Source organism: Pteropus vampyrus, unplaced genomic scaffold, assembly GCF_000151845.1.
Source record: "Pteropus vampyrus isolate Shadow unplaced genomic scaffold, Pvam_2.0 Scaffold181, whole genome shotgun sequence".
NCBI classification, from domain to species: domain Eukaryota; kingdom Metazoa; phylum Chordata; class Mammalia; order Chiroptera; family Pteropodidae; genus Pteropus; species Pteropus vampyrus.
Window position 1 is genome coordinate 2,484,117 of NW_011888962.1, and position 27,053 is coordinate 2,511,169.

General features: G+C 34.5%; 1 protein-coding gene across 5 annotated transcripts in view; it reads right to left on the bottom strand.

Moving 5' to 3' along the window:
• GPBP1 (GC-rich promoter binding protein 1) overlaps positions 1 to 27,053 on the bottom strand; it is a 70,765-nt gene that overhangs the window by 23,038 nt on the left and 20,674 nt on the right. For 2 of the 5 annotated variants that reach the window (XM_011371042.2, XM_011371041.2), the window contains exons 3-5: positions 12,540 to 12,659; positions 2,298 to 2,421; positions 1,950 to 2,173 (exon numbers count right to left, since the gene is read on the bottom strand). In XM_011371042.2, the coding sequence (XP_011369344.1) occupies positions 1,950 to 2,173; positions 2,298 to 2,421; positions 12,540 to 12,602 (411 nt within the window). In that variant the 5' untranslated portion in view covers positions 12,603 to 12,659. Of the gene's footprint in view, positions 1 to 1,949; positions 2,174 to 2,297; positions 2,422 to 8,146; positions 8,152 to 12,539; positions 12,660 to 14,228; positions 14,241 to 27,053 lie in introns of those variants that run through there. The other 3 variants (XM_023537189.1, XM_023537191.1, XM_011371043.2) reach the window with 3 other exon arrangements.

The window sequence follows — 27,053 nt, forward strand, 5'->3', positions numbered from 1 at the left end:
TAAGATGAATCCTAATACATTTTAATTACCCACAAAAGTGAATTATTAACTCTACTGACACTACCATAAAGCCCCAAAGAGTATGCACACACACTAGTATGAATTCCTTGATATAAACTAAATAGAATTGAGAGGACTTTGGTGGAGGTTATACACTCTTTTCAATAATACAATATACGAAATTACAATATAGGTGTATATTCCAGGTCTAGAATTGTAAAAGCTGATGCGCACCACCATGAAAGTGGACTGGGGTATAATAATAACAATAGCAGCAACTAGATTTTATTGCATGCTTGCTATGTGTCAGGCACTGTTTTAAGTGATTTCCTTGTACTACTCATTTAACCCTCACAACACTATGAAAGCATACTATTTATCATTACTGATTATAAAAATTCCATTTTATGGTATTAGCAAGTTGATAAAAATAGGCCACTGAAATGAAAAGACATAGTGATTCCAAGGTTATCTGATTACAGGATCTAAGAATAATCTTTTGTTCTTCTCTTTCCCTCACAACTCCCCTACCATAAATCTAATCAAAGTCTCTCACTTCCACTCTCCACCCTATCTACCAAACTATATCCAAAACCATTATCTCATCGCGGCTATCCAGGTCAAGCCATCGTTTTCTGAGCTATTGCCAATGCTTCCTAACTTGGTTTTCCTGTTCTCACTCTAACCCATTCAAGATCTAACAACTGGCATAGTCTAAAAACCTAAAATCAGCTCACATGACTGCACTCCAGAGGCTTCAGGCTGCATTTGTAGTTAAAAGTCCTACTCAATTAAAACCCTTTCCTACTCCTCTAACATGGTCTACTACTATTCTTTATCCATACTGGCCTAACTTACATTCCTTAAACATGACAAGCTTACTCCTACTTTAGGGCATACACACTAGCTCTTCCCCTTCCCCCCCCCAGTCTTAAAAAAGCTCATTGATTAAATCCTAGATTAAATGATACTTCCCTAGAGAAACCTCTCCTTACTTCCAAAACCAAAGTAGCCATCCAGTCACTTCCTATCCAAATTCTCTGCAAAATACTAATTATTTTTCTTTTTATTTTCTGAAAGTCCCCAACAGTATAGAAACTCATTAAGAGTAGAGACCTTGCCTATTTTATTCATCTACGTATTCTGAGGGCCAAGAACAGCTAGACTCATAGAGCTACTCATATAATGAATGAATGAACATACACACAGAAATAAATTACTAGCAATGAATCACAAGAAGAACTAGATAAGTAAGAATGTACACTAGGTAATTTTCATATAACTTGAGAAAAGTGTTTAGATATGCCACATGGTGAGATTTACAAATAGGAAAAAAAAATTAAGAATATTCTGTTTCTAATTAATTCATATTTTTTTCAGTAGTGGAGTTAACATTCCTAATTGTATCTGACCTAGGTTAACTATCAGTGTGCCTTCCCTAACCATGAAAAAACTTTTGAATAAAGCAGCCGAAACAAAAAGGAGCTAGCTATCCTGGGTTTAGCTTAAGAGTCAGATTAAAGTGTTACTTAAAAAAGATAATCTAAGTAAAATGTACTGCTAAAATATTATTTTCAAAAATTTGCAGCTTTTTAGAGATAATATTATGATACACTTGCAAATAAGCCTCTAAACTCAGCCATTATTTTTAGGGGAGAGTGTTTAAATTTCTATAAGGAATAAAATGACATAAATTTATCAAAAATTTTAAAAGACCACATGGTAAGTGAGACACAGGAATAAGTAGGAGGAAGGAGAGGAGAATGAAGGGTGGGAGAGGGGAGAATTATGAACAAAAGCTTACAAAACGTATGGACTAAAAATAATTGGGCCTGTAAAGGGTGATCTCGGTAGAAAATGAACTGTCCTGATAAAACGTCATGAGAGCCTTGCTACTAAAATGGCACCTGCAGAAATCTCATTGGTAACTAAAATTAAAAGAAACTTACGAAATCCTCAGCCTCAAACTGTTTGCGTTCTCTCTTGTCGTCTTTCCTCCCTGTTTCATTGTCAGGTATGTTGTTTTCATGTAGTCCTTGGCTTTTTCCAGAATGGAAAATACTGCTACGAGAACGGGAACTTCCACCATGGTATCCCCCTCGATGATTTATGTTTTCAGTACCATTTCTTCCATGTGTACGCCATCCATTTTTTTCTTTCCTTCCAAAGTTACCTTTTTTAGATAATGTCAAAGTATTACAAATTCAAAGAAAATGGTTATGCTTAAAGACTGAATCACAATTAAAACATTCTAAAAGAAAAATCCTTAAATTCTATCATTCCTTAGCAAATTATACCTCCATTAGGACGTCCAATACCAGAATCAAAGCCATCTGAAGAGTTATGTCGTCGACGATTCACATCATAACGATTTTCTGTCCACGAAAAGTTTTCAGAATGCTTCTCAAAATTCAGTGATGACTGAAACATTAAGAGTATGTAGGTGAACATATATTTACAACCTAAATATAATTTTAAAAGCTAACAATACTCTGGTTTATTTTACTTCCAAGAATTTTCAGTGGTTAAAAAGAACAGTCTGTAGTCACTTTCAATGTGTTTGGTGACTGGTAACTTATAAGACAGATTCTATCGTTGGTCTATTTTCTTCTACCTAATGGAAATAAGAGCATCATCCTGAAAGAGCTGAACAACTACATCTACTTACCCCAAAACTTTAAAGGTAAAATGCCTAAGTGAAACAAGGCAAAATATAGTGTATTTCTCAACAAAATGTAACATTCTGTATCATACACTACTTGATTTAAATAGCTCGATATTTTCTTCAATATCAGAAACGTACAGCAAATGAAGCTACAGTGTTAAGTTCTCTAGATTTATTTCCAAACTCCTCTCACCCAAAAATATTTTAAAAAATATATCCCAAGAATGTAATATATTTTTAAAAATTATGTGTATAAAAAACCAACTATTTATAAAAGTTGCTGGTTTTCCCTGATATTAATCTGATAAAATCACAATCAAAACTTCGAAAAATCTTTTTTTTAATGCCCTGATCATTTCTCTGGGTTGTATTGATGTTATAATTTCCTCCAGGACAAAGAGAGGAGTTCCCCCGTTGTAATATGAACCTACGACACATACCCATATTGTCTAAGACTACCCCTGTGCAACTTATTGGTGCTGGTTTCCCTACTACCTCTGGCCTCATACTGTCTGCTATGCTTACAAGATAAAGTTTTTAATCATCTCGTATCTTCTGTCAGTATCCACGAAACACTAGCTTTAGCTTGCTAAGGTTGCAAGTAGGTAGGGTAAAAATCAAAACTCTGAACAGACCCTAACAATTTTGATGATGACAATGTGATGCTGACAGAGTTAAAATTTTCTGGAGGAAAAAAAAAGACAAGGGTTCTCCTGAGTCAGATTACGGCACATGAGAAGGCTCTCAAGGATCTGGTAGCAACTGTTCTTGTCCAAAGGTTAGGTAGAAATAGGGGTCTCTCACTGTTTAGCAGCCAAATGGAAAGGGGTAGGATTGAAACAAGGTACCCAAATAGTGCTTTGGTTGTTAATTTTCCTTTGAGCAAGAGAAAGAAAAGATGTTTTATCATGACGATGGGGTCCCAGCTACAAGGCAATATGGCTGTGGCTGCTAAGTCAAGGGATCTCCAAAGCTGACATAAATAGTGTCAGTAACGAGGGCACAGAGTTTTGGAAAGACTGAAAACATTAGAACTCAATTTGTTAAGGCTGAGCTGCTGCTGCCTACCCTGGAGTGAAAGTGTTCTGTGCCCTCTATACTTCCTCATCCCTTCCTTGCCCACTACACTGACCTTGGCTGCTTTAATGAAAAGATCAAGTATGTGGAACTTAAGGAAAAGGAAAGACAAATGTGTATACTTCTGTTGGACACAGGCATCCAAGTCACCACTGTATCTACTCCTGTGGCAGGAAGACAGTACTAAGCATAGGGGTAACAAAGTGAGGCAAAACCAGGGCAGTGTGGTGCATGAGGGCAGGAAAGACCCCAACCTGGATGTGTGCTGGATCCAGGAGGTACACAGAAGAGGCCACACCATTCCAAGGTTGAGGAGACAGAAGAAAAACAAAAAGCCTCCTAGTCACCTATGCAATCCCTAGAGCGGTAGTCTTCCTCACCACATTGCACTTTCCTACATTCCGAGCTAAAGAAATAATTTATTTAGTCTCCTGAAAGTTTAGATTGCAGATCCGATATGCAAGTACTACACTCCTTAATTTGTGTCCCCATAGTAGGAAAAGATGCTCTAGTGTCTTAATTTGACTGATAGAGCTTGAAAAAAATTTAGCAGTTAAGAAAGGGAAACTAAAGTGATCTTGCAGGTGAGGCTTTTAGGCCAATCGTATGTACTATTGTGTTTTACAGTTGTGTTAGTATTGTTACATGCTTGTACTGAAAATGTTCAAGATTCTCCTATGTGGGGAATACAAGTTGACAGGTGAGTCCCGTACCATCCTGTTCCAGATGCTCTAGCAAAAACAGTATAGGGTCCCAGAATAAAAGAAATCAAGAAATGTACTTGAAAATTTGCCAGCTGGTGGAATATACAGAGGCTATTCCTCAGTACAGCAGTGCCATCTGCCTGATAAATGTACCAAGTACACTACTTTTTTAAAAAGAATATGGCTCTTGCCCTACCACTGAGGTCTTATCAAAAGTGAACTCAAACTAAGAACCAAAAAAAGGGCCCACTAGGGCTCCTGATCAACTGGAAACAGTGTGTTCAAGGGTGCAGCAGGCCTGATCCTAGGGACATTTCAGTTCTGCATGAAGAAGTGGCAACTACTCTTTGAGGTTAACCTTATTCTCCTCCCTGCCATCTGTAACAAGCTACTGCTTCAGTAAGGTTCTCAAATCACAGAAGTTTCCCTAAATGTCTGGGCCTTGTTTGCTGATGGTTCCACTAAGTTAAAAGATGGTAACGTACAATGAGTGGCAACTGCCATCCAGCTCCCAATAACTCTGAAAAACCAAATGGGTAAATGCCAGTCCATACAATGGGGAAATATGAAAGCTGTGACCCTTACCTTAGATAACATTCGTAAGGACTAAACATTCTATGTTTAACTGATTCGGGCTGTTGCCAATGGCCTAGACAACCTGTCACCTGAAAAACTATAGACTAGCAGATTAAAGGACATTTGTTTTTCTAATGTGGAAGCCACCACTGCATGCCAGTTGTGACTCCTGCAAGGTTGGTCCATTTGTCTCACTGTGAGGAAGGCCATATTATACAAGGGAAACTATATCAAACCTGTGACCACTTCTTGGGACGATCAATGATGTCTCATCACTGCTGAAAACTTTTTAGGTTATCGTGTTGCTACTGCAGTCTTATCTGCTCATTCTGGTCACATTCTTGTGACCCTTAAAATTAATCCATGTCATGTTTTTGGCATTCCAGGTCACTAACAGTCAAATAACAGTACATCTTTTGTCAAAAAGGCTATCCTGTGACAGACAAGTATTCAAAGTACTCAATGGACATTCCATACTCCCTACTATCCACAGGCACCAGTACTGTTAAGCATTCAAACAATCTCCTCAAAATTCAACTCAGAACAATCTACAACTCTATGTCCCTCACCTCTTCAAACACCTTAGTAAAACAGTTTTGGTCAGTGAATGCAGCACAGCCAAAAAGAGATCACCTCCTCAGCCACTTCCTGGGTAGAAATCAGGATGAAAGAAGTAAAGAGATGAGAGATTATATGAGCCTATTTTAAAAATTAAGGAGTCAGCCTTGAATATCCCTGGACATGATATTTCTTTCTTTCTCCTAAGAGCAAATGCAGGCCAGACCTATCCTCGGGGTGATGACCTGGACAAAAAAGAACCTAAGGAATTCAGATAGTCTGATCTGGCCTTTCTGAGTTCTTTTGTTGAACTGTCATAGTCCTAGATCTGTAGACCATGAACATTTGCTTGAGTGCACTGCTAAGTCCCCCTACAAGTGTTCAATGTGGACCAAAGTGAGGGCTATAAAGGTATCTGCATATTATGTAAAATTGCCCTTGTTCCATTCACACCCAATTCCTAGGGATAAAATATCTGGGTGCAACTAGGGGATTATTTTTTAAAGTGAAATCAGAGCTATTGGACTGGGACACACAGATCTCATCGCTGTAGAGGGAGTGCAAAAACCCCACCACCCAAAGAGGGAACTTCTTTGACCCCAGAAAGTACAGGGAAAAAGAACAACAATTAATGTTCTCCCTAATCCCTAGAACCAGCACTACTGCCTGAATCAAACAGCAGCTTTGGAGAACACTCTGATCCACTGCGAGATCTGTTATCCCCATCTATATGCTTTGAAATCAGAAAAGTTCATGTGGCCATCAAGACTCCTAGGGACAGATTCAGCAATTGGTTTTAACCAGACCTCCAGGTGATTATGATGTGGGATTAAAAAAAAAAAAAAGTCAATAGAGCATAAATGCATAAAAACATTGAAACCAGCACAACCGTTTCGTCTGGCTTATAAAAATGCATATGATTCTCCTAACACCTGAATAGTCTTAGGCTATGCCACATATGGCAACTGAGGTTGCAACTAATAGTGACGATGTCCACATTTTTTAACCAAACTAATGTAATAGTAATCCAAATCAAGTTTAACAACAAATTCCAAACTGAAGTGATCTGTGTCTCTTTCATGTGGTATGTTTGTATGTGGGGGAAAATAAGCCACAGAATGTATTTTATTGAGGATGAGGGTCGCTTTTTGGCCCCCCTATTACCCCTGTAATTACAAGTAATGACACCAAAACTCAGGTCAGTTTAAACTCGTAATGGATAATAGCATGGCCTTATACCATATACTGGCTAGCTGGAAAAAAAAAAAAATCATCTACTGGTTCCTTCTAAAACTTACTTACAGTTGGCTGAATCCTGGCCTCACCCTGATGCTTAGGTTAGGTTGTTGACAGCAACCTTAATAAAATATTATTTATAAAGAGAAATTAAATGGATTTGGTCCTAGCAATGTTACAGTCATGTGAAAATTAAAGTTTGGCCAAGAACATTTAGGGCTGATGATGGGTAGACTATTGGGACAGGCAATCCTGTCCCAATCCTTGTATGGCCCATTTCTAAGAGTTATGTTTGCAGCAAGCAACATTAAGGAATAGGCAACGTCCTTCTGTGGGACAAAGAACAGGCTTATCATAAATGTGGTAGAGTCCCCACTCAGTGCAAGGGTAGCATCTACCTGGGCCCCTCCATGTCAATTCCCCAAAGTTTTAGGGTGCATGAAGAACCAGTGCCAACACCATGCTTATGCTGCTTGCTGTGTCATGAGTCATGAAGTTCTTAGTCTCTGACCGAGGAGCCTGTCTTCTACCAGCATCCATGAAACAATAACAGACTGGCGTATTAGCTTGCAAGTAGGATGAAATCGAGACCCTTCACAGACTAACACAAAACGAGCAGAATAAAATATGAATAAGAAATGCAAGTAAAAGAACTGAAAAGGTAGACAGAAAACTGACAGTATTTGTGAACAAATGACTGTCTGTATTTCAAAAAATCCAAGACATTACCGATTAAGAATCAATTAAGGTTGCTAGATATCATACTACAAGATACGATATATCCGCAACAAAGACTTAATTAAAGCTTTTAAAAATAGTGACAAGTACTATAACGCCTCTGAGCACATCTAGTGAAATACATACGAGACGGAAAAAAACCTATGTAACTATATTTAGACATTAAGGATGCTATAAACACACACATGTATGTATGTGTATATTTCCTAAACCAGTTTGAAAAGAAAGGCAACCCAAAAGAAATAATAAACAAAGGATGTGAACAGAGAATTCAGATATATGTAATTCAATGCCTAAGAAACAGGGAAAATGCATTTTACAACAAAGATTAGCAAAACTTGTAACTGATAATGTGACCAAGTTTTGCCAAGAGCATAAAGAGAATAGTTATATGCATTATACAGAAGTATACCTCAGTACACCACATGGAAGATTCTGGCAGTATCTAATCAAGTCCCAGAAATTTTTGTAACTACAGGTTAGAGCCGTGCTATTTGAAGTTTGGTCCACAAACAGAATCAACATCACTCTGAAAAGTGTTAAAATGAGGGCTCCCTTGAGACCTACTGAAATCAGAATCTGTATTTTTAACAAAATCCTCAGGTTATCTTACTATTGTTAAAGTTTGAGGAGCACTGGCCTAGAAAATTTTTATCCATGTGTATAAGGAGATAGTACAAGAGTATTCAATGCAGTACTACTCTATGTAATAGTCAAAAGTTATTAACAATCTAAACTTAAATAGATAAAAAATTGTATTGAGGTACAATACAGTTTTAAGATAAGATTAAATTTGTAGATAGCAACATAGAAGAAAAAAATCTCAAAGAGAGTGAATGTAAAAGCCAGATACAGATATATAAATGATGATCATTTACATAAATTTTTTAAACACAGAGAATACTACTGACATTCACATATGTAATAATATAAGAACATGCCCTGAGACTACCTCTGGTGAAAAAATGAAGACAAAAAAAAAAGACTGTGAAGATGTAAACAGTGGACTTCAACTGTATACATAATGTTTTATTTCCAAGAGATAAAGCTAATATGGCAAAATATTGATATGATTATCGTTGGTTGTTAATAATGTTCATTTAATTTTCTTTATTCTTTGCATGTTTAAATACTTAATATTAGTGAATACTTAAATATTTCCACATTTTTAAAGAATTATCAAAACAGACAAGCTATAGACAAATATGTGCTATATGGAAAACAAATCCCTCGAAGTGAAGAGCTATTACAAATCACTAAGAAATAGATTACATGAACAAGCAGTTTTTAGAAACTTTCCCTAACACGAAAAGTATGCTCAACCATAATTTAAAAATGTAATTCAAAATATAAAGTACCATTTTTCATCCAATTTCAAAGATTAGAAAATGTGAAAACACCCAGTATGTCCCAAACTGAAAAAATTAGATCCTCATAAAACTTTGATGGGATTATAAATTGGTGCAACTTTTTTGGAGAGCAATTAGGCACTGTCTATCAAAATGTACAAACCTGCTGATCCACTGATTCTATTGTTATGAATTTATCCCACAAATATATTCAAGAGATGCTCAGACATTCCTGCAACTTAGTCCATTAATAGGTAACTAATTAAATTATCCATGTAGATCAACTCAATAAAAGATTAAATAGCCTGTAAAGAATTACATTCCTATGACAGTAAAGATGCCTACTTTGAAGAAAAAAAAAAAAAAAGCAACTTCCTTTGTTTATCCAAAACAGGATAAAAATATATTCTGGTGTAATCATAAAAAAAGTATCCTGGTATTTCACCTCAGAAAATTAGTCTACTATCTAGTAATCAGGAAATGAAAATTATTAACTAAACTGGTATGTTTTAAAGTCAGGCACAAATGGATTCCTATCCTAGCTCTAGCACTTTGGGAAAGGTTACTCATCTCTCTCAACCTCTACTCCCTAATCTATAAATTGGGACAAAAAACCAGAGTATCTAGCTTATGATTTTTGTTAGCCTTCATAGTGTTTTACATAGTGACTGGAATGCAGTAATGCCTCAAAAAACATTAGATAATGAGCAAGGAAGAGACTATCTCTATCCCTCTCCCTCTTACACATTTCACAGGATTCCCTAGAATATCTGACTGAGTCAGTAACAAAAAACTCTACACAGTAAACAAAGTTTCAATAAATTCCACTACCATTCTGACTGAATTTCTTGATCCTCTCTTGGCCTAAACTTTAAATAGTATACACATTTTCTATGTAGGCTGATACTGCTTACACTACTGAATGAAAAATGTTGGTATAGTATTAATCACTGTTTTTTAAATACTGCCATGAAAGAATCAACAAAGCACTACTACTACAATCTAACCATAAAAATAACTATGGAATACTGAATACAAATACAGAAATGTGTTTACCATAGAATCTTATAACATGTTATTATTTTTGTTTAAAAATAAAAATTCCCCTACTTTGTTTCTATTTCTTACCACCTTTTACTCTTTTAATACCACACTCCTGAGATCTTCCTTCTTCAAGAAATTGCTACTATGAAAGAATACCTCAGCCTGACTATGGGAATCACTTTATCATACTTCCTACGTAAGATAATGGGAAGAAGCACCTGTAACAAGGGATATCTAAAAAGTTATCTAAATTTTTCAGTGTCTAAAACCATTTCAGCTTAGTATTTCTTCAATAATAAAATTGTTACTTTTCAAATTGCAAGTCAGGACCTATCTATTAAAGGATGATAAATTAGTAGCAATTTATAACTTTTAATGGAATAAAACAAGAACAAAAGACCACGAGAGAAAATATTAATCACAGATATATGACTTTAATTATATCTATGTGTATAGAAAAACATGTAAAAATTTACTTAACACTGGGTCCCAATAAGCATTTCAAAAGCTCTATGCCACATATAATCAATGCAGTTTAAAATTTCACCACATGATGGAGCTAAAATTCTACATACTTCAGAAAACAGAAGTACAGTTCTTGAAAATATTTTTACCCTTAATTCACAACCTCATATCATCCCTTCAAACAACTAATAAATGAAAGACTTCTATTAAGTCGAAATAGAGAATGCAACAGTAATTAGTATCTGTTCCACTTAATTCATTATAAGATTTAAAAGGCTCTGGTAGAAAACAAGAGGTTAATTACAAATGGGAATCCATAAATAATGATTTTGAGATAAAAGGACAAGAAAGAAGGCATAAGAAGTCATATAATTAAAAATAAATTTTTAAAAAGTCATTACTAGAAGTATGTGTTTAATGAAACTACTTTAGGTGAGATCTAAGGAAATGGTTTCAAACACTGCTAGTTAGGAGTTTAAATTGATACCATTTTCTGGAGGTCATTTAGAAAAAACAATAATTATTGAGAATTTTGAATAGGCAATCCCAATTCTCACAACCATCATCATCCATGAGGGGCAATATTCAGATGGAGAGTCAGGTTCTGGAATGCAATAAGGATTTCACCACATAACAACAGGCAATCTTCAACCTCAGATTAACATCTGAATGAAGAATTATTCTCAAGCTTTTTAATGTTTTGTAGCTAACTTTTCAAGGTGCTGGTAACTTATTGATCTGCTTAAAAATGAAAAAAATCTTATACTTATTTCAGAGAAAATGAATAAAAGAGGAAAAGGAAATAAAGGGGGGGAATAGGAAATTCATATGCATCCAGGCTTTGAAGTAAGCCTAGAAAAAAATAGACCCACTAAAAGGATATAAATGAGAGCAGGCAGGGAGTAGAGAGTAAGAAATCATATTCCAGAGAACTACACATAGGAGAAAAAGGGGCAGAGAATCTGTTGTAACTAAGAAGTGATCTCTGGAGCTTAATCAGTAGACGTCTCCATTCCCTAACAAATCCAAATCCCATTTCATAGTCTATGAAATAGAATGTTTAATTATTTTACAGAATGTCAAAAGTGAGTCATATGGAAGGAGTAAAGAAAAGAAAATCCATTCTTCTAATCTAGGCTTACACTAATCACATGACAACAGGCAAAGCCAATTAACCTTCCAGACTAACCCTATCTGTATAAAATAAGGTCAGTTTATATTATTATTAAAATCCATCTTCAAACATTAAAATTCTATTGTTTAGGAGAATTCTGTCCCTCTAATACAGCTTTTCAACACAGTAAGGGCCAAATTTATTATAATCTAACAATTTATTAAAAGGGAACAACTTTCAAAATTATTAAATTGTTCCCATAAGAGTTATTTTTAATAAACTGTTTTATAAAACTCCCTGGTCCTGGCAGAGCTTGATTAATAGGCAAGCAGATGATCAAGACCCGCTCCTGATTCCTTTAGCATTAAAAGAAAAACAAGTGGAAGACAGCTATTAAGCCAAGTAGATTGACTGTAACCAATTCCAAGGTCCCTCTTAGCATACCTTATAAGTGGATGAAAATTTCAATGCCTAGGCAAGTCTTATATAAACTATTCTGTTTTGGTATTTAAGTAAAATTAACATTTCTTAAATTAGTAAGTCCTGATATGTAAAATGCTGCAAAGTCTTCATCACTCCTGAAATTTCAGTAATGTGCCATGCAAAGTTTTACTTATATGAAAATGAAATCTTCTGGTTATATAAAAAGACTTCGAAAGCTTCCAAATATTTAAAACATTATCAACTGGAAAGTAAGCAGGAAAGTAAGTAAGGCAAGTAATCAGAAAAATATAGAAAAAGGTAGGATAAAAAAGCAATGTTTTGAAATAAAATATGTGGACCTTTAATTAGTACAAAAGTCAACTCTGGAGTAAATGATTTCATATGTTGATGGTATATTGAAAACTTGACTTTTTAACCAATAGACTAAATATAAACTAACTTAGACGGTAATACAAAAAGTGTGTGTCTGGAAAAATTTTAAGCCTTTACATTTTAACTACATTTGTGTAGAATGTGACAAAAGAGTGGCTGAGAGAAAGGCAAAAAGAGAAAGATGCAAGAAAGAGTACCTTTGTTGATGATGGTGGTGTGGGAAAATTAAGCCAGGCTGGAGCAAAGTCATGCTGCGCCATTTAGGTCCAGTCGCTCCGACTCAATGAAACAAGGCTTCAACACCTCATGGCAAGTCCCTGTCATATAAAAATGGAAGGAATTAGATCTGTAGCTCCTGGCCAAAATTATCTTCTTTCTCATTCTGTTTCTCCTTTAAATTACAATTATCTTACTACTTTAAGATTCCATTTACAATGAAATTCTTTTAAAAAAGCAAAAATAGTGACAGAAAATAGACCAGTGAAGTGGGTAGAGCGCCTGTGGGGGGGGGGGGGGGACTGCAAAAGGAAGTAGGAAATTTTAGAGATAATGCTGATTGTGGTGATGGTTATACAAATGTACACATTTGTCAGAACTCAAACTGTAAACTCAAAACTAATTTTATTGTAAATAAAGTATATCTCAAAGTTTTTTAAAAAAAATTACAATGGTCTTACAAAGACATCAACTCCTAATGTCATACGACAGGATTCACAGGCACCATCTATGATGTACTCCTGTTCCTACCCCAATATGGAATCTGAAATCTGTTCTAACTACCAATTTGGAGGAAATTCACCAAAAAGGAAAAAAAAAAAAGTTGAAGGACCTCTGAGGGAAATAATCTTTCAAATCCAGATCAGAGGATATTCTACAGGTCAAATGATCTGGTTTCTTCAACAAATAAATGGCTTTAAATAGGCAGATCAATAAATACAACAGGTACACCATATACAGATCTTCAACCCTTAAAAAACGAAAATTATGAAATCAAAAATCTGAATGTTAAACATTAAGATATTAATCCTTTTAGATGTGATAATGGTTAGTGTTATGATTGTATATAAAAGATACACACTAAAGTCTTTACAATTACATTGATACATCTGGAATTTGCTTTACGACAAACCAGGAAATACTGAATAGGTTTATAGTTGAAACAAGGTTATCCGTACGTTTATATATGTTATGCACAAGAAGTATATACTCTTCTATTTACATGTATGGTTTAAATTTTCCATAATTAAAAGGGTTTGTTCTTTTTTTTAAATTATGATCATCACAATAGGACTCTTAAGTATTTTAGAAACTACTGCTCTTCTGAATTCTCAATTTAACATTTTGGGAGCCTCTCTCAATTGCATCAACAAAAGTATCAAGTTGCCAGCCCAATCCAAACATAGCAAATTCAGTTTTTTTTTTAATAAGGCTGAAGCCAACTGTACTCATGTCAATATAGAGCTTAGACTATTAGTCAATGAAGAAATCAAATTTTCTGAACATCAAAATGTCTACGTTTACTAGTAACAAATGTTTTATATTTATAATTGCATGATCATCTCAACGGTGAAAATATTTTTAAAAATCAATATACCATTGTTAATCTTCCTTTTTTAAGTCTCCTAAGTATCATGTCCATATTTCTTAAAGCCATACCATTTTCCTAAAATATTTTTTTTAGATTCTCAAGACATTGCACAAATATTTTACTTCTACTATCCCAAATTGTGCTGGTCTATTATTAAAGAAAGATTAAGAATGAGAGTGACCAGATACAAGAAATAGATACAACTAGTTAACTCACTATGGTAATGAAAATGTTTGTTAAATGCTCATCTGAGCTGGGGATAGAAAAATACTGATACAATTCAAAAAACCTCTGACACAAATTCCAAGAAAACACTTATGAAACAAATGCAAGGTTTTCTAATTGAAATGAAGTATGTAAAAATTCAGGCATTCTGAGTTCTAATTCTATAACCATCTTATATTACATTTTTAAGTCTTCTGAAATAAAAGTGAAATCTGAAGTGTTTTATGATGTATAAAGAATTTTTATTATCTACTTTAACATGAAGCTACAATACTAAACTGCTTTGTGATATCTGTGATGAGATGTTACTTTTCCAACAATTTTTTGAAACTCTTAAATTTATATTCCAATAACTCACTGGGAATGAAAAATTACTTTTACAGCCTATACCACATGAAAATTCACAAGGAACTCCAGAGGACTTAAATTAACCTATAATTTAAAGCTTATTTTAAACAGGGTCTCATCCAAAATGACTGTTAAGTGAGATGTTATATGCACTAAAAACTATCCCTGAGAGGCAAACCACTAACATCATCTATTCATTTCTGCTCTGTCTTTGTGAATTTTAACTTAAATCTAGTTTTTAAATAAAGTATGAATAGCTAATGGCAGGCCGAAGTTTTCATGTTCTGAAAAAAGGTAAGGAGCAAATACTAGTTAGTATTATGGCATTTACACAAGTATGTGAAGGGATCAGGATATGCTACACCAAAATATGCTGCTTTGACCTAAGAATAGTTTTGAGCTGAAGGAATGAGTTCCTGAGACCCCTTAGCTACATAAAAGCACAGCCTCCCAAAATAATTTATCAATCCCCTACCCTGGAACATCTTCTTCTGGAAGACCAACAAACAAACAAAAAACCAGCACATCACCCAGACAATGTCACAAATTATCATTTCTCCCATCATTCTCCTATAGGCCCATTTATCGATCTTTCCAAAAAGTCATTTGCTTTTCCATTAAATTTGTTTCCTCTCCTCCCTTTCCCATATGAAGTTAAGTAGAGAGATATCATATTCTAACCATCTCTGAGTTACTCATCTCTGGATACTCCTGCATGTGAGCACATGCTAATAATAAACCTGTTTTCTCTTGTTAATCTGTCTTTAGTCTAATTTACAGAGCCCTAGCCAGAAAACCTAGGAAAGGAAAAGGAAATTTTACTCCCCCACATGTGTAAAGGCAAATTAAAGTTTCAAAGGCTCCACTCTCTTTATTTTCTCTTAAGCACTCTTTGTGCCATCTTATTTCATTCTATTGTCCTTACCCTGAATAATATTATGGGCCAAACTATGTGATCCCCCACGTCTCCAAATTCGTATATTAAAGTTGTAACTTACTTCAGAATGTAACCATATTTGGAGATAAGGCCTTTGAAAAGACGATTAACTTAAAGGACGCTGATGGGTTCTATCTGTACTTATTACATAAGTAAAGAAAATCTGAACACACTGAGAGACACCAGTTTCACAGCACAGAGAAAAGACAGTATGTAGAAGCAGCAAGAGGGTGGCCATCTGTAAGTCAAGGAGGGAGGTCACCCTGCCTACACTGCATTTTGATCTTGGACTTCTTTCCAGTTTCCAGAACTATAATAAAGTAAATTTAAGCCACCCAATTTATGACATTTTGTTGTGGCAACCCTCACAAACTAATTTAACTAGCAATATTACAAATACACTAATTAAAAATGTTTATATATTTCCTTTATACATGTATTAACTGGTGCATACAGAGAATTACCACCAAAAAGAGAGGAAGGAAAGTGCAAGTCAACAGTCCTATTAATACCCCAGGGATTCAAGCGTATTAGGAATCTTCTACCAGATTACATAAAGGGTTAAGATTCAAATGCTGACATTATGAAAACCCGAATTTCTCATCTCATCCAATTTACCACCTGTTCATGAATCTATGCCTAAAGTCTGAATCATCAATAATAAAAATTCCCCAGGGAAAAACTGGTTTCTTAAAAAATCTTAATCTAATTCTGTACATTTTTAAGTGTACAAGCCTGATCATTAAAAAAAAAAAAAAATCACTGATTATTTAAAAGTCCAAAATATAGTTCTTCTGATTGAAAAACAATACGCTTCGGCAAAAAGTACAAATAGATGGGATTTATCCTAATTCTTCTAATATTTTACTTCTGAATCTACCAAATTTGTGCCAAATGTTTTCAATGAAAACTTACTCAAATTCATTTCATCAGAATGAGCATCAAACTTACTATCTTTGTCACAGTTTATATTTCAGATTACTTAAGCTTTAAAAATCACAAATCTATCAAAAAACACCCAAAATCAACCAATGGCTAAGGTATTCTAACTAGATGCTGAGCAATAAATTTTAAAACAGAACATGGGCTTCAGAGTCCAACACACCTGGATTCAAATCACCTCAACCCATTATTGGGCTGGATGATTTTGACAAGTTAACAGTCTCAGCTTCTTCTCTTCATTAAAATTGAGATAACTACTACTTACCTTGCAAGATTCAACCTGAAAACTGTTAAGGCTATAAAGACAACTTCCCCTTTAATACCAGACTATCTACATCCAAACCCTTGAATATGGTTAAGTTTTTCAAACATGTAGTCAAACTGCTAACATTCTTTCATTAAGACAAGAACCAGAATATGACTTTTCAAATTCATCCTTAGTTTTCTTTATATTTTATAGTAAAACTGTGGAATACTCCTTTAGTATAAGCTTATTAGTTTAATATATTAACAAATTTCATTTAAAAAGTAGGTCTTCTTCCCTAAGTCAGGCCTAAAGTCATTAAATAGGGCAGAGCAAAGCCAAAGTGTCCAGACTAGGTGTTACAGGGTATCAACACATGGGAATAGCCCAGGACATCAGAATCAAAACAGGGTGAGAAAGAGCATCCATGCAGAAGGACAGCCAGGGATAGGGCACTGAGCCCAAAAGAACAAGGAAGGCATCCATGCTGGGAGAAGGAAGCAGCTATGATAGGGAGTCAAGAGACTAAGCAGAGAAAGATGTCCGCATGGGAGAAGTGACAGCAGCTACGAAAGATTAGTTTTACACACACACACACACACACACACACACACACGAGAAATGATCAAATATATTTAGAATAATGAAAGCTAGATTTCATATTCTTAAAGAAGGCAGTAACTAATAATGGGAAGGGTGAAAACTAGAGTAAATGCTGTGTGTGGTACTGTCTTATGTCAGTATAATTAGTGATTCACAATCATATATTAACAGTATTTATACTAATGTTCATCTATAACAAAGGCAAATATTTCTATTTACATATATAAATTCCTGACCCCACCCCCAGCTCTATGCACTGGAAGGCCTGAGCTCAGTGACACTCCAATAGCAACGAGCATACTAAACAATCTAGGTCTTGGCTTCTAAAAACAATTTTCCACTAAAAGAAACCAGAGTTTTGAGAAACAGCTGGTTCCAGGGTTGGGAAAAGATGACAAATTAAGCCTGAAATATTCTGTTGTAGCAAAAAACAAGGAAGTGTCCAAATAATGACTGGAGAATATCTAAAGGACACAAACGATCTTGAATGAGTTCCCACTGATCAAATCAGGGAAAATTTGAGCCTTAAAAAAATAAGAGACACGTGAAGGACATCAAAAAAAATCATGAAATAGGGAATTCCAAGAGCCTACCCCTCCACAGAAATGCCAAATACCAAGGCAAAATCTATAAAAACTAACACTGTCAGAACTCTGAAAAAGTCAAGTTTATAGCCATCAAGCAAACAAAAACTTTAAAGCTTTGTGGAATTTTTACTTGCCCATCACCTCTCCCTGGCACAGCTGAAGTCTTTAAGACCCAGGATGGGACCCTGATCTCTAGTTCCAGAGTGAGCAGAGTAGACTTTATTCTCACAGAATTATGTTTGCCTGTGTAAATCTGTCTGTGGCTACCTGAGTAATAATAACAACAGGTACTTACCTTTGATTTTCCTAACATGGAAGGAAATGCTGCTATGCAGAGGACATTCACCCAAACCTTGTAAGGCATGAACAAACAAACCCCTGCCTGAGACAAAAGTTCACAAATGTTTAAACAACAGCACACCCAAGGCCTAGGAGGAAAGGCTAAGAGAGAATTTCTTTGGGAAATTTCTTCATTGTAAAGAACTCCCTTATACTGGGGAACTTAGAAAACCACACAAATGCCCAAGGTTAAGATGCATGCTCAGGGGAAGGAAAAAAAAAAAAAAAAACTATGAGAACCCTAAGCTTTCACCTCCGGCTGATCTTTTAGGTTCAGCACAAGCAGGACGTGAAGGCTAATAAGATCGTTACAAATGGTGTAGCTAACTAAACATTAAAGAAATGCCCCAAAACACACTCAGTAGGCAATGACTGAGAGAGTTATTTTTTTCCCTTTACTTTATATTTACTACTTTTTGGCTCCAAAAATGCACCTGCAACAAAACACTAGCTAAACAAATAAAGATGGCTCTTGTTCAAAGAACTCTGGAGCAGAAGTTCCATGAACATCGGAAATAAAACTGCTATTGTATTGCACTGAAATTATTTTTTCTGTAACTACTGAACCTCTAAAGTCTTATTAAAGGCTGCAACCTGTCACAGCTCTGCTGTGAGCAGTAAGTGTTGACCCTTGGCTTGCCCATGTTTGAAAGATTTGCAATCTTTACACAGTATTCTGATGTCGATGGTAAACTTTTGTATTTTGTTCACCATAATTTTTTTGCTTTTATGTCTTTAAAATTTTTCATTAAAATATTTTTCTCGAATAATAACAAAAAAAAATCTAGGTAATCACAAGTTAAGGATCAGAGATTATACAAGACGAAGAATACAGATTTTACAAAAATTATTCAGAAAATTTAGAAAATAATGAACACACAACTACAGCCACAGCAAGCAACCCTGAGATTGGGGGGGGCAGGGGGAGTAGAGGGGAGAGGATTTGATTCCTAGTGTCTATAAATTACAATATTCAAAATGTTCAATTTTCTACCAAAAAAAATTATAAAGCATGCCAAGAAACAAGAAAGTATAACCAATTCACAGGGGAAAAAAATAGCAGAAACTGTTCCTGATGAAGCACAGACATCAGTTGTCTTAAATACAAAGAGCTAAAGGAAACCGGGAGAATAATGTCTCAACAAATAGAACGTCAATAAAGAGATAAGAATTACAAAAAGAGAGAGAGAGAGAGAGAGAGAAAATCTGGAGCCAAAGAGTACAATAACTAAAATGAAAACTTCACTAGACAGCTTCAATAGCAGATTTAAGCCAGTGGAAGAATCAAATAATTTGAGAATAGGTCACTTAAAATTATCAGTCTGAGAAACAGGAAGGGAAAAAAAAAACCCTCAAAAGAGCTGAAAATATCTACAAGACACCTTCAAGCATACCAACATATACACATAACAGAAGTTCCAGAAGAAAAGAGAAAAAATGCTGTAAGTTATCTAAAGAAATAATTGCTAAACATTAAATTAGATAAAGGCATAAATATTGTATCCAAGAAGCTAACCAAACCCCAAGAAAAGTAAACACAAGAAGATTCAAACACAGACTTTATAATCAAACTGTCAAAGCCAAACACAAGAAAAATCTTGAAAGCAGCTATAGAGGCAACTAGTGATGTAAAACATCTAAAACATCAATCGTAAAACACTAAAATGAAGGAAAAATACTATATGATCATCTCGGCTGGTGCAGAATAGGCATCTGACAAAATACAACATTTTTTCATTATATATAAAAAAAAAATTTGACAAACTAGAAGGGAACCTAACCTGATAAAGAGCATCTATGACAAAAAAAACACAGCTAACATAATACTCAATGGTGAAAGACTGAAAGTTTTTGCCCTAAAATTAGAAATAAGACAAAGATACTTGCTTTCACCACTTCTATTCAACATTGTATTGAAAGTTCTAGCCAGAGCAATTAGACAAGAAATAAAAGACATCCAAACTAGAAAGGTGAATAAGTACAATTATACTTATTCACAAAATGGCATGATCTTACACACAGAAAATCCTAAAGAATCCATTAAAAAAACTATTAGAGTTAATAAATTCTGCAACATTAAAGAATAAAAGATCAACACAGAAAACTCAGTTGTATTTCTATACATTAGCAATAACAATCCAAAAGTGAAATTTAAAAAATTCAACTCTATTCACAGTAACATCCAAAACAATAAAATATCTAGAATAAATCTAACCAAGGTGTTATAAAACTGGTTCACTAAATAAAAACTACAAAACACTGAAAGAAATTACTGAAATTTTAAAAGACCAAATAAATATAAAGACATCCCATGTTCAAGGATTGAGAAACTTAATGTTAACACAGCAACATATCCAAAGCGATATAACAGGTTCAGCATACATAATCCCCATTAAAATTCCAACAACCTTTTCTGCAGAAACAGAAAATCCATTCTCAAACTCATTTGGAACTACAAGAGACCCCAAATATCCAAAACAATACTCAAAAAGGAGAATACAGTTACAGGACTCGCATTTCCCTATTTCAAAACTTACTACAAAGCTACAGAGATCAAAACAGTGTTGAGCTGGCATAAGGCCAGACATATAAACCAATGGACTAGAACTGAGAGTCCAGAAATAAAGTCATACATGCATGACCAACTGATTTTTAACGAGAGTGCTAAGATCATTCTATGGGTTAAAGAACTGTCTTTCAAACAAGTGCTGCAACAACTGGGGCCCTATTCATAACATACACAGAAATAAATGTAAAAATGGATCAAAGACCTAACTATAAAAGCTAAAACTAAAAAATCATCAAGAAAAAAAAAAAAAGTTAAAGCTTCATGCCCTTGGATCTGATAATGCATTTTTAGACATGACACCAAAAGCTTAAGTAACAATAGAAAAGAAACCAAACTTCATGAAAATTTAAAACTTCTGTGCAAAGGATATTACCGAGAAAATGAAAAGACAACTGAAAAAAATGGGAAAAAATATTTCTAAATCATACCTGATAAGGTCTAGTATCCACAACATATGAAGAATTCTTACAACTCAACAACAAAAAGACAAACAACCCAATTAGAAAATGGCAAAGGACTTGGATAAACATCCCTCATCTAAAAAGAAAAAGAAATTAAATAACAAATGTTGGCAAATATGTGGAAAAACTCATACCCTTGTACATTTTTGGTAGGGAAGGTAAATTGGTTCAGGCACTATGCAGCTTGACAATTTCTCGAAAACTTTAACACATACCATATGACCCAGCAATACCATTACTACACACACAGAGACACACATATACACACATCCTCAAAAGAACTGGAAATAGGTATTCAAATACTCATACTTCAATATTCCTAGCAGATCTATTCACAATAGCCAAGAGGTGGAAACATCCAAACTGTCCATCAAGAGATGAATAAACAAAATGTACAATATACATTCAATGAAAAAAAGATGAAGTACTAACATATGTTTTGAGGATTAACCTCAAAAACATGCTAAGTAGAAGAAGCCAGACACAAAGATTACATATTGTACAATTCCAGTTATATGAAAATTCCAGAATAGGTAAATCCAGAGAGGATAAGCAGATTAATGGTTGCCAGGAAATGTTAGGAGGGAGCAATGGGAAGTGACTACTAAATGAATACACATTTTTCTTCTGGAGTGATGAAAACTGTTCTTGAACTTGAGGTGTTGGTTTCACACTGTGAATGTACCAAATGCCGCTGAATTGTACACTTTAAAATAGTGAATTCATTGAATGACTTTCTTCTCAATAAAAATAAATAGTAAGAGTGCTGCATTATAAGCCTTTGAATAAAATGCCAAGAACTCAGATGTATATAAAATGTATACCCTGAAAATTTTGAGGAAGAGGTTATTTATACAATTTATAAATACCTCCAAAAAAAAATACTTATTGCGGTTTTGCAATAGCCTGGCATATAGCCTAGGAAAAGCTTAATCAATACATCAAAGAAAACGCCATCAATAACAAATTGAAATTATGTACCAAATCATAGTATGCAATAAGCAAAACACAGCGCCGTTGCACATCCGTAACATTCTAGTCAAAGATGCATAACCTGAAGCAGCACAGCCTGTCTAAACATTTAAAAAGCCAACTTGAGATGTTATTCTAAAATAACTGGCTAGTAATCTTCAAAAGTCAGGTTGTAAAAGTCAAGGACAATCATTTTTTTAAAAATCATCAGGCTGTGACACGTGTCCATTCTGTATTTTGTAAGTCACATTTTTAACTTTTGATATTTTAACTTTTAATATTTATTTGACAATAATATTTAGTAGGTGTCTAAGTGCTAAGTGCTTTCCAGACCTCCCCAAAAAAAGCAAAAGAGGCTCATCCTCTGTAGATTGTTTCAACAGGTCTTAATCAGGGCCTAGAATTGTGTTTTTAGGTAAGTTCTTGAGAATGATCACCAGGAAAGGATGAAAATACTGTAATAAATATTATTCAAAAGGAAAAAAAATCCTTGCCTTAGGATGTTTTACAACACTAGTTGCCTTCTAAAGGTAGCGAAACATTCTGCTGCTTTGACTATTTGGTCATGAAACAGTGTCCAATATTTTGTTATAACTTCATTTAAAATTATAGGTTAGACTTTCTCAAATATAAAATAACATTAACATTAATAAATTTCACAAGAAATCTAGAGTTATTAGGCATTTTCATCCTTTAAAAATTTTCATTTTACTGCTTCCTGTAACCTGGAATTTTGTTAGACCCCTCAGTTTACCTCTTATTAAATTGTTCAGAATCTTTCTATACTTTACTTACATGAAAAAAAAAAAAACCTCATAAGAAATAGAACAGGAATGTTATAAGAACTTATTATTTGTTAAATTGTTACATATGAAAATTGCTATGTTCACCCCTCAAAAAGAATTTTTGGGGGGGAGACAAAAAGCATTACTAGAAACAGGATGCTTTTAGTTGTCAAGTTTTTAGACTATTAAAGGTGCAATATATAAAATATAACTGAAGAACTTCAAAAATTATACTGAACTGACTTGTCATATAAAATTCACTACAAAAACACATAAGCCTTACTCTATGATGTAAACAAATTTTTTCATTGAGCTTCTCTTTCCTCATGAAAGCAGGTTAAGTCATCTGGAAATTTTTCTAAGTCAGTTTATGGGATCCTCTTTTTTTAAGGGTTGGTAAAGGTAAATTTTAATTTAGATTATAATGCAAACAATGAGCTAATTAGGATAAAATTTAATCAAATCAACTCATTTACTGAACAGCCAATGTGGACAAAACAAAGTGTTAAACACTGAAGATACAAAACTCAAGCAGCAGTCTTGTCTCTAATACAGGTAATCAGCTAACAGAGCTAACAAATAATTGTAAAACAAGGTGCTGCTGCCTCAAATCCTTCATCAGAAATGTTGAAGTATAAGCAAATTATTTATCTGAAGTATTTACCAAGAGAAAAGTGCCAATATTATGAGTTCAAATGAAGTAAACTTACACACTTTAAAAAAAAAAAAGATATACTGGGATCAGCTAAAATATGTTCTCTGAAAAGAGAATTACAAGAGATAAGCAATTTAGCCCTAAACTACGCAGCCAGTAATGACAGAACCTGAGCAATATGAACTCAGATCTTTCTGTCTCAAAAACCAACCTCTTCCATTCACTTCCAGTTATCTCTCAAATCTTAGCACAGAAATTACTGAAAGTTATCAAACCCATTCTCTTGCCCCCCCCAAATATTTTCAGAAAGTAACCAAAATAACTTCAAGTCCCATTTTATTTTACAAACTTATGAAATTTCTGCAGTATACTACAAAGTATTCATGTATGCTTTAATATAAAAAAATCTTTAAGTTACTTACCATCAAGTAAAATAACTTTGCAGCAAGAGGTGGTTGGTTAACCGAGTTTAAGTCATAAGTAAGAGAAAGCACTGTTACACTATATAAAATCCCAGAGATGGCTTAGCTCAACTAGAACATCAACACTGAGTACGGTGAGACTAAAAAGAACTACAATTGGCAATGTATCATATAACGTAGAATTTAATTTTTTTAAATCAAGGTATCAGACACTAAAATCAATTGTCAAGAAACTACTACTATAACATCCCTTAAGATACAAAGGTAACCTCTGTAACTTTTTTCAAACTTATTTAGCACAAGACACAAAATGCTTTATATTTTGTTTTAATTAAGCAGAAAATGAAATTACCCTCTCAAGAACCGATACAGAAAGGAAATGGAATTTATCACTGTTTCTCCCTGTCTGCCAACATACCCTGGCCAGTAACATAATTCTAAAGCTTAGAAAAACAAGACAAAACCTTAACCAGTCACTTTGTGTTAAGAATTTAAAGTATGGAATATTTTTTAACAGTTCTCTAAAAACTACTGGAGGCTTCCTTTCTAAATAGTACTAAACCATTCTGTTACAAATATATCTGAACTAATGAATCTAGTCTCTATATTCTCAAGATATCAAGCCAGTAACAAACAGGTAGTAAGGTATCACTTATTACCGCCAGGTATATCTAAATCTAACTAGAGAAAGTATCTGTGGACGGTAACTAGAGGGCCTTTAACAGCACACAAGACTACGAAATCAGAGAACTTAATATGAAGGCAAAGTACTCAAAGAAGTTTTAAAGTTGCAATTACATGTCTGGAAACTGGCTTTCAAAAAATAAACCTGGTAGCTTGTTTTAAAATGAAGGGGGTGGGGGGGATTCAGTAAATCAACTAGAAAGGAAAAGGTATTAAAATCTAGAACTTTGGTTCCCAGCACCATCGATTCATGACAAGTTTTCACAAATTTTGTTACTGAAAATTTTTTAAAAAGACTATGAGTTTCCCACTGAGTTTAATTTCAATTTAAAAGTTTCTCTCATTTTTTTAAAAACAACATAAAAGCCAAAGTCAAAATTCTAAAGAATGGAAGTAAAAAGAGTAGGAATAGGGGCATAGTAGCAATAAACATGGAGCGAAAAAAGGCAGAGAGACAGATGGTGGGGGAGCGGGGACAGAGACAGAGAAAGACACCGAAAAACAATCTATAGCTGGATGATAGTAGAGGCCTGGATGTGGAGAGCAAAAGAGAGTATAAAACCAAAGATGAATACATTTCAGTCAGGAAATGAGGGGAACACAAAGAGGGAAGATTTGGAGATATCAAAAACTAGTGTTAACAAGGTGTGTTCACTTAGTGAGAATTTATCAATCCATATACTTAGATTTATGCACTTTTTGAGTATGTGTTACTATTAATAAAACGTTTAAATGAAACTTTTTTTGAACAGAAAACCAGGAAGAGTTCCCAAGAACTTAGCTTGGTAACTTTGAGTTAACTGCCAATGGCTAATGATATAATCATTTGTGCCTAAGTAATAGGACCTCCATAAAACTCCTAAAAGAATTCAGAGCTTCCTGGTTGATATATGTGTCTAAGAATTGAGGTAATGGTACACCCCGAACTCCACAGGAACAGAAGCTTCTGCAATAGGGCCCTTCCCAGACTTCAACCAATGTAACTCTTCATCTGGCTGTTCCTATTCTTTATAACATCCTTTACAATAGACTGGTAATAGTAAGTAGTGTTTCCCTCAGTTCTGTGAGCCATGACAGCAAATTATTGAACGGGGGGAGGGGGGGCGGTAAGGGGGATCATAGGAATCTCCGATTTGCAGCCAAATGGGACAGGAGTGGGGATAACCTAGGAATCCACTATTTGAGACTGGCATCTGAAGTGGAGGGAGGGAGACAGTCCTATGGGACTAAGGCTTTAACCTACAGGGTTCTATGCAAATTTCCCATAGTGTCAGAAAATCCTAACTGAATTAAATTAGAAGACACCCATTGAGGTCTAGAAAAAATTGGAAAACTGCTTGGTGTGAGTAATGAACAAATATACAAACAAGCACATAAATAGAACAGCAATCACTTAAAAAAAAAAAGGTAGAATCTCTAAGAAAAGAACTAACATGGTCACTGGCACCACAAAGACATTTGGTTTTTCAGGGTCCTTCAACAAAACAGCCTTTCAATAAGCACTGCTTACATATGCAAAACTCCCAAACAGCTTTTTATCACCCTATTCTTAAATATGAACTAATAATCTCAAACCTTTGAAGGAAAGTGACAATATACAAGAGACCATCAAAAACAATGAACACAAAGGAAACAATTCAAGAAATAACCAAGCCAATAAAATTTCCAGAACCCCAAGAATAAAGAGCAACTTCTAGAGAGAAGAGAGAACACTCTCCCACAATTAAGGAAAGAAATCAATTGCATAAACTTCTTAATCATGTCATACTATAAAACAACGCACAAAATAGCCATCAAAGTCCTGAGGGAAATTATTTTGGATCTTGAATGCTATACATTTTCAGATAGGCAATTCCTAAAACTGAGAGAAAAGAAAAAGACTAGTAACCAACATTTTTTAGTCAGTTAAATATATGGACTGTTCATAACACAGGAAAAGAAATACTCATAACAAGAGAAATAAATACAAACACAAATTAAAATAGCGAAACTATTTACCTACCAGACTGGCAAAAATCTGTTAGAAAAGCTTGTAGTCAGTCTAAGGTTAATTTTGTCCAACTAACTGGAGAAAATCCTTTTGAAGACTTTGCCTATTTTCCATCTATTCAGAGATCTTTCTACACTGGCTGATGGGAACAGAAACTTTTCTAAAGGCGCAATGTTTATGTTGGGAATTGTTTTGCCTATTCTTTTCTGACAGTTCTATCCCCAGCCTCAGGAGCACCCACATACAAATGCATAAGTCAGTCCTAAGTCGAAGCCTTGAGTAGGCTCTTCTGAGTTCTCCCTTTGTTCTCTATTATTTGACCACGCAAATTCTACCTATTTTGACCTCAAATTTTCAGCT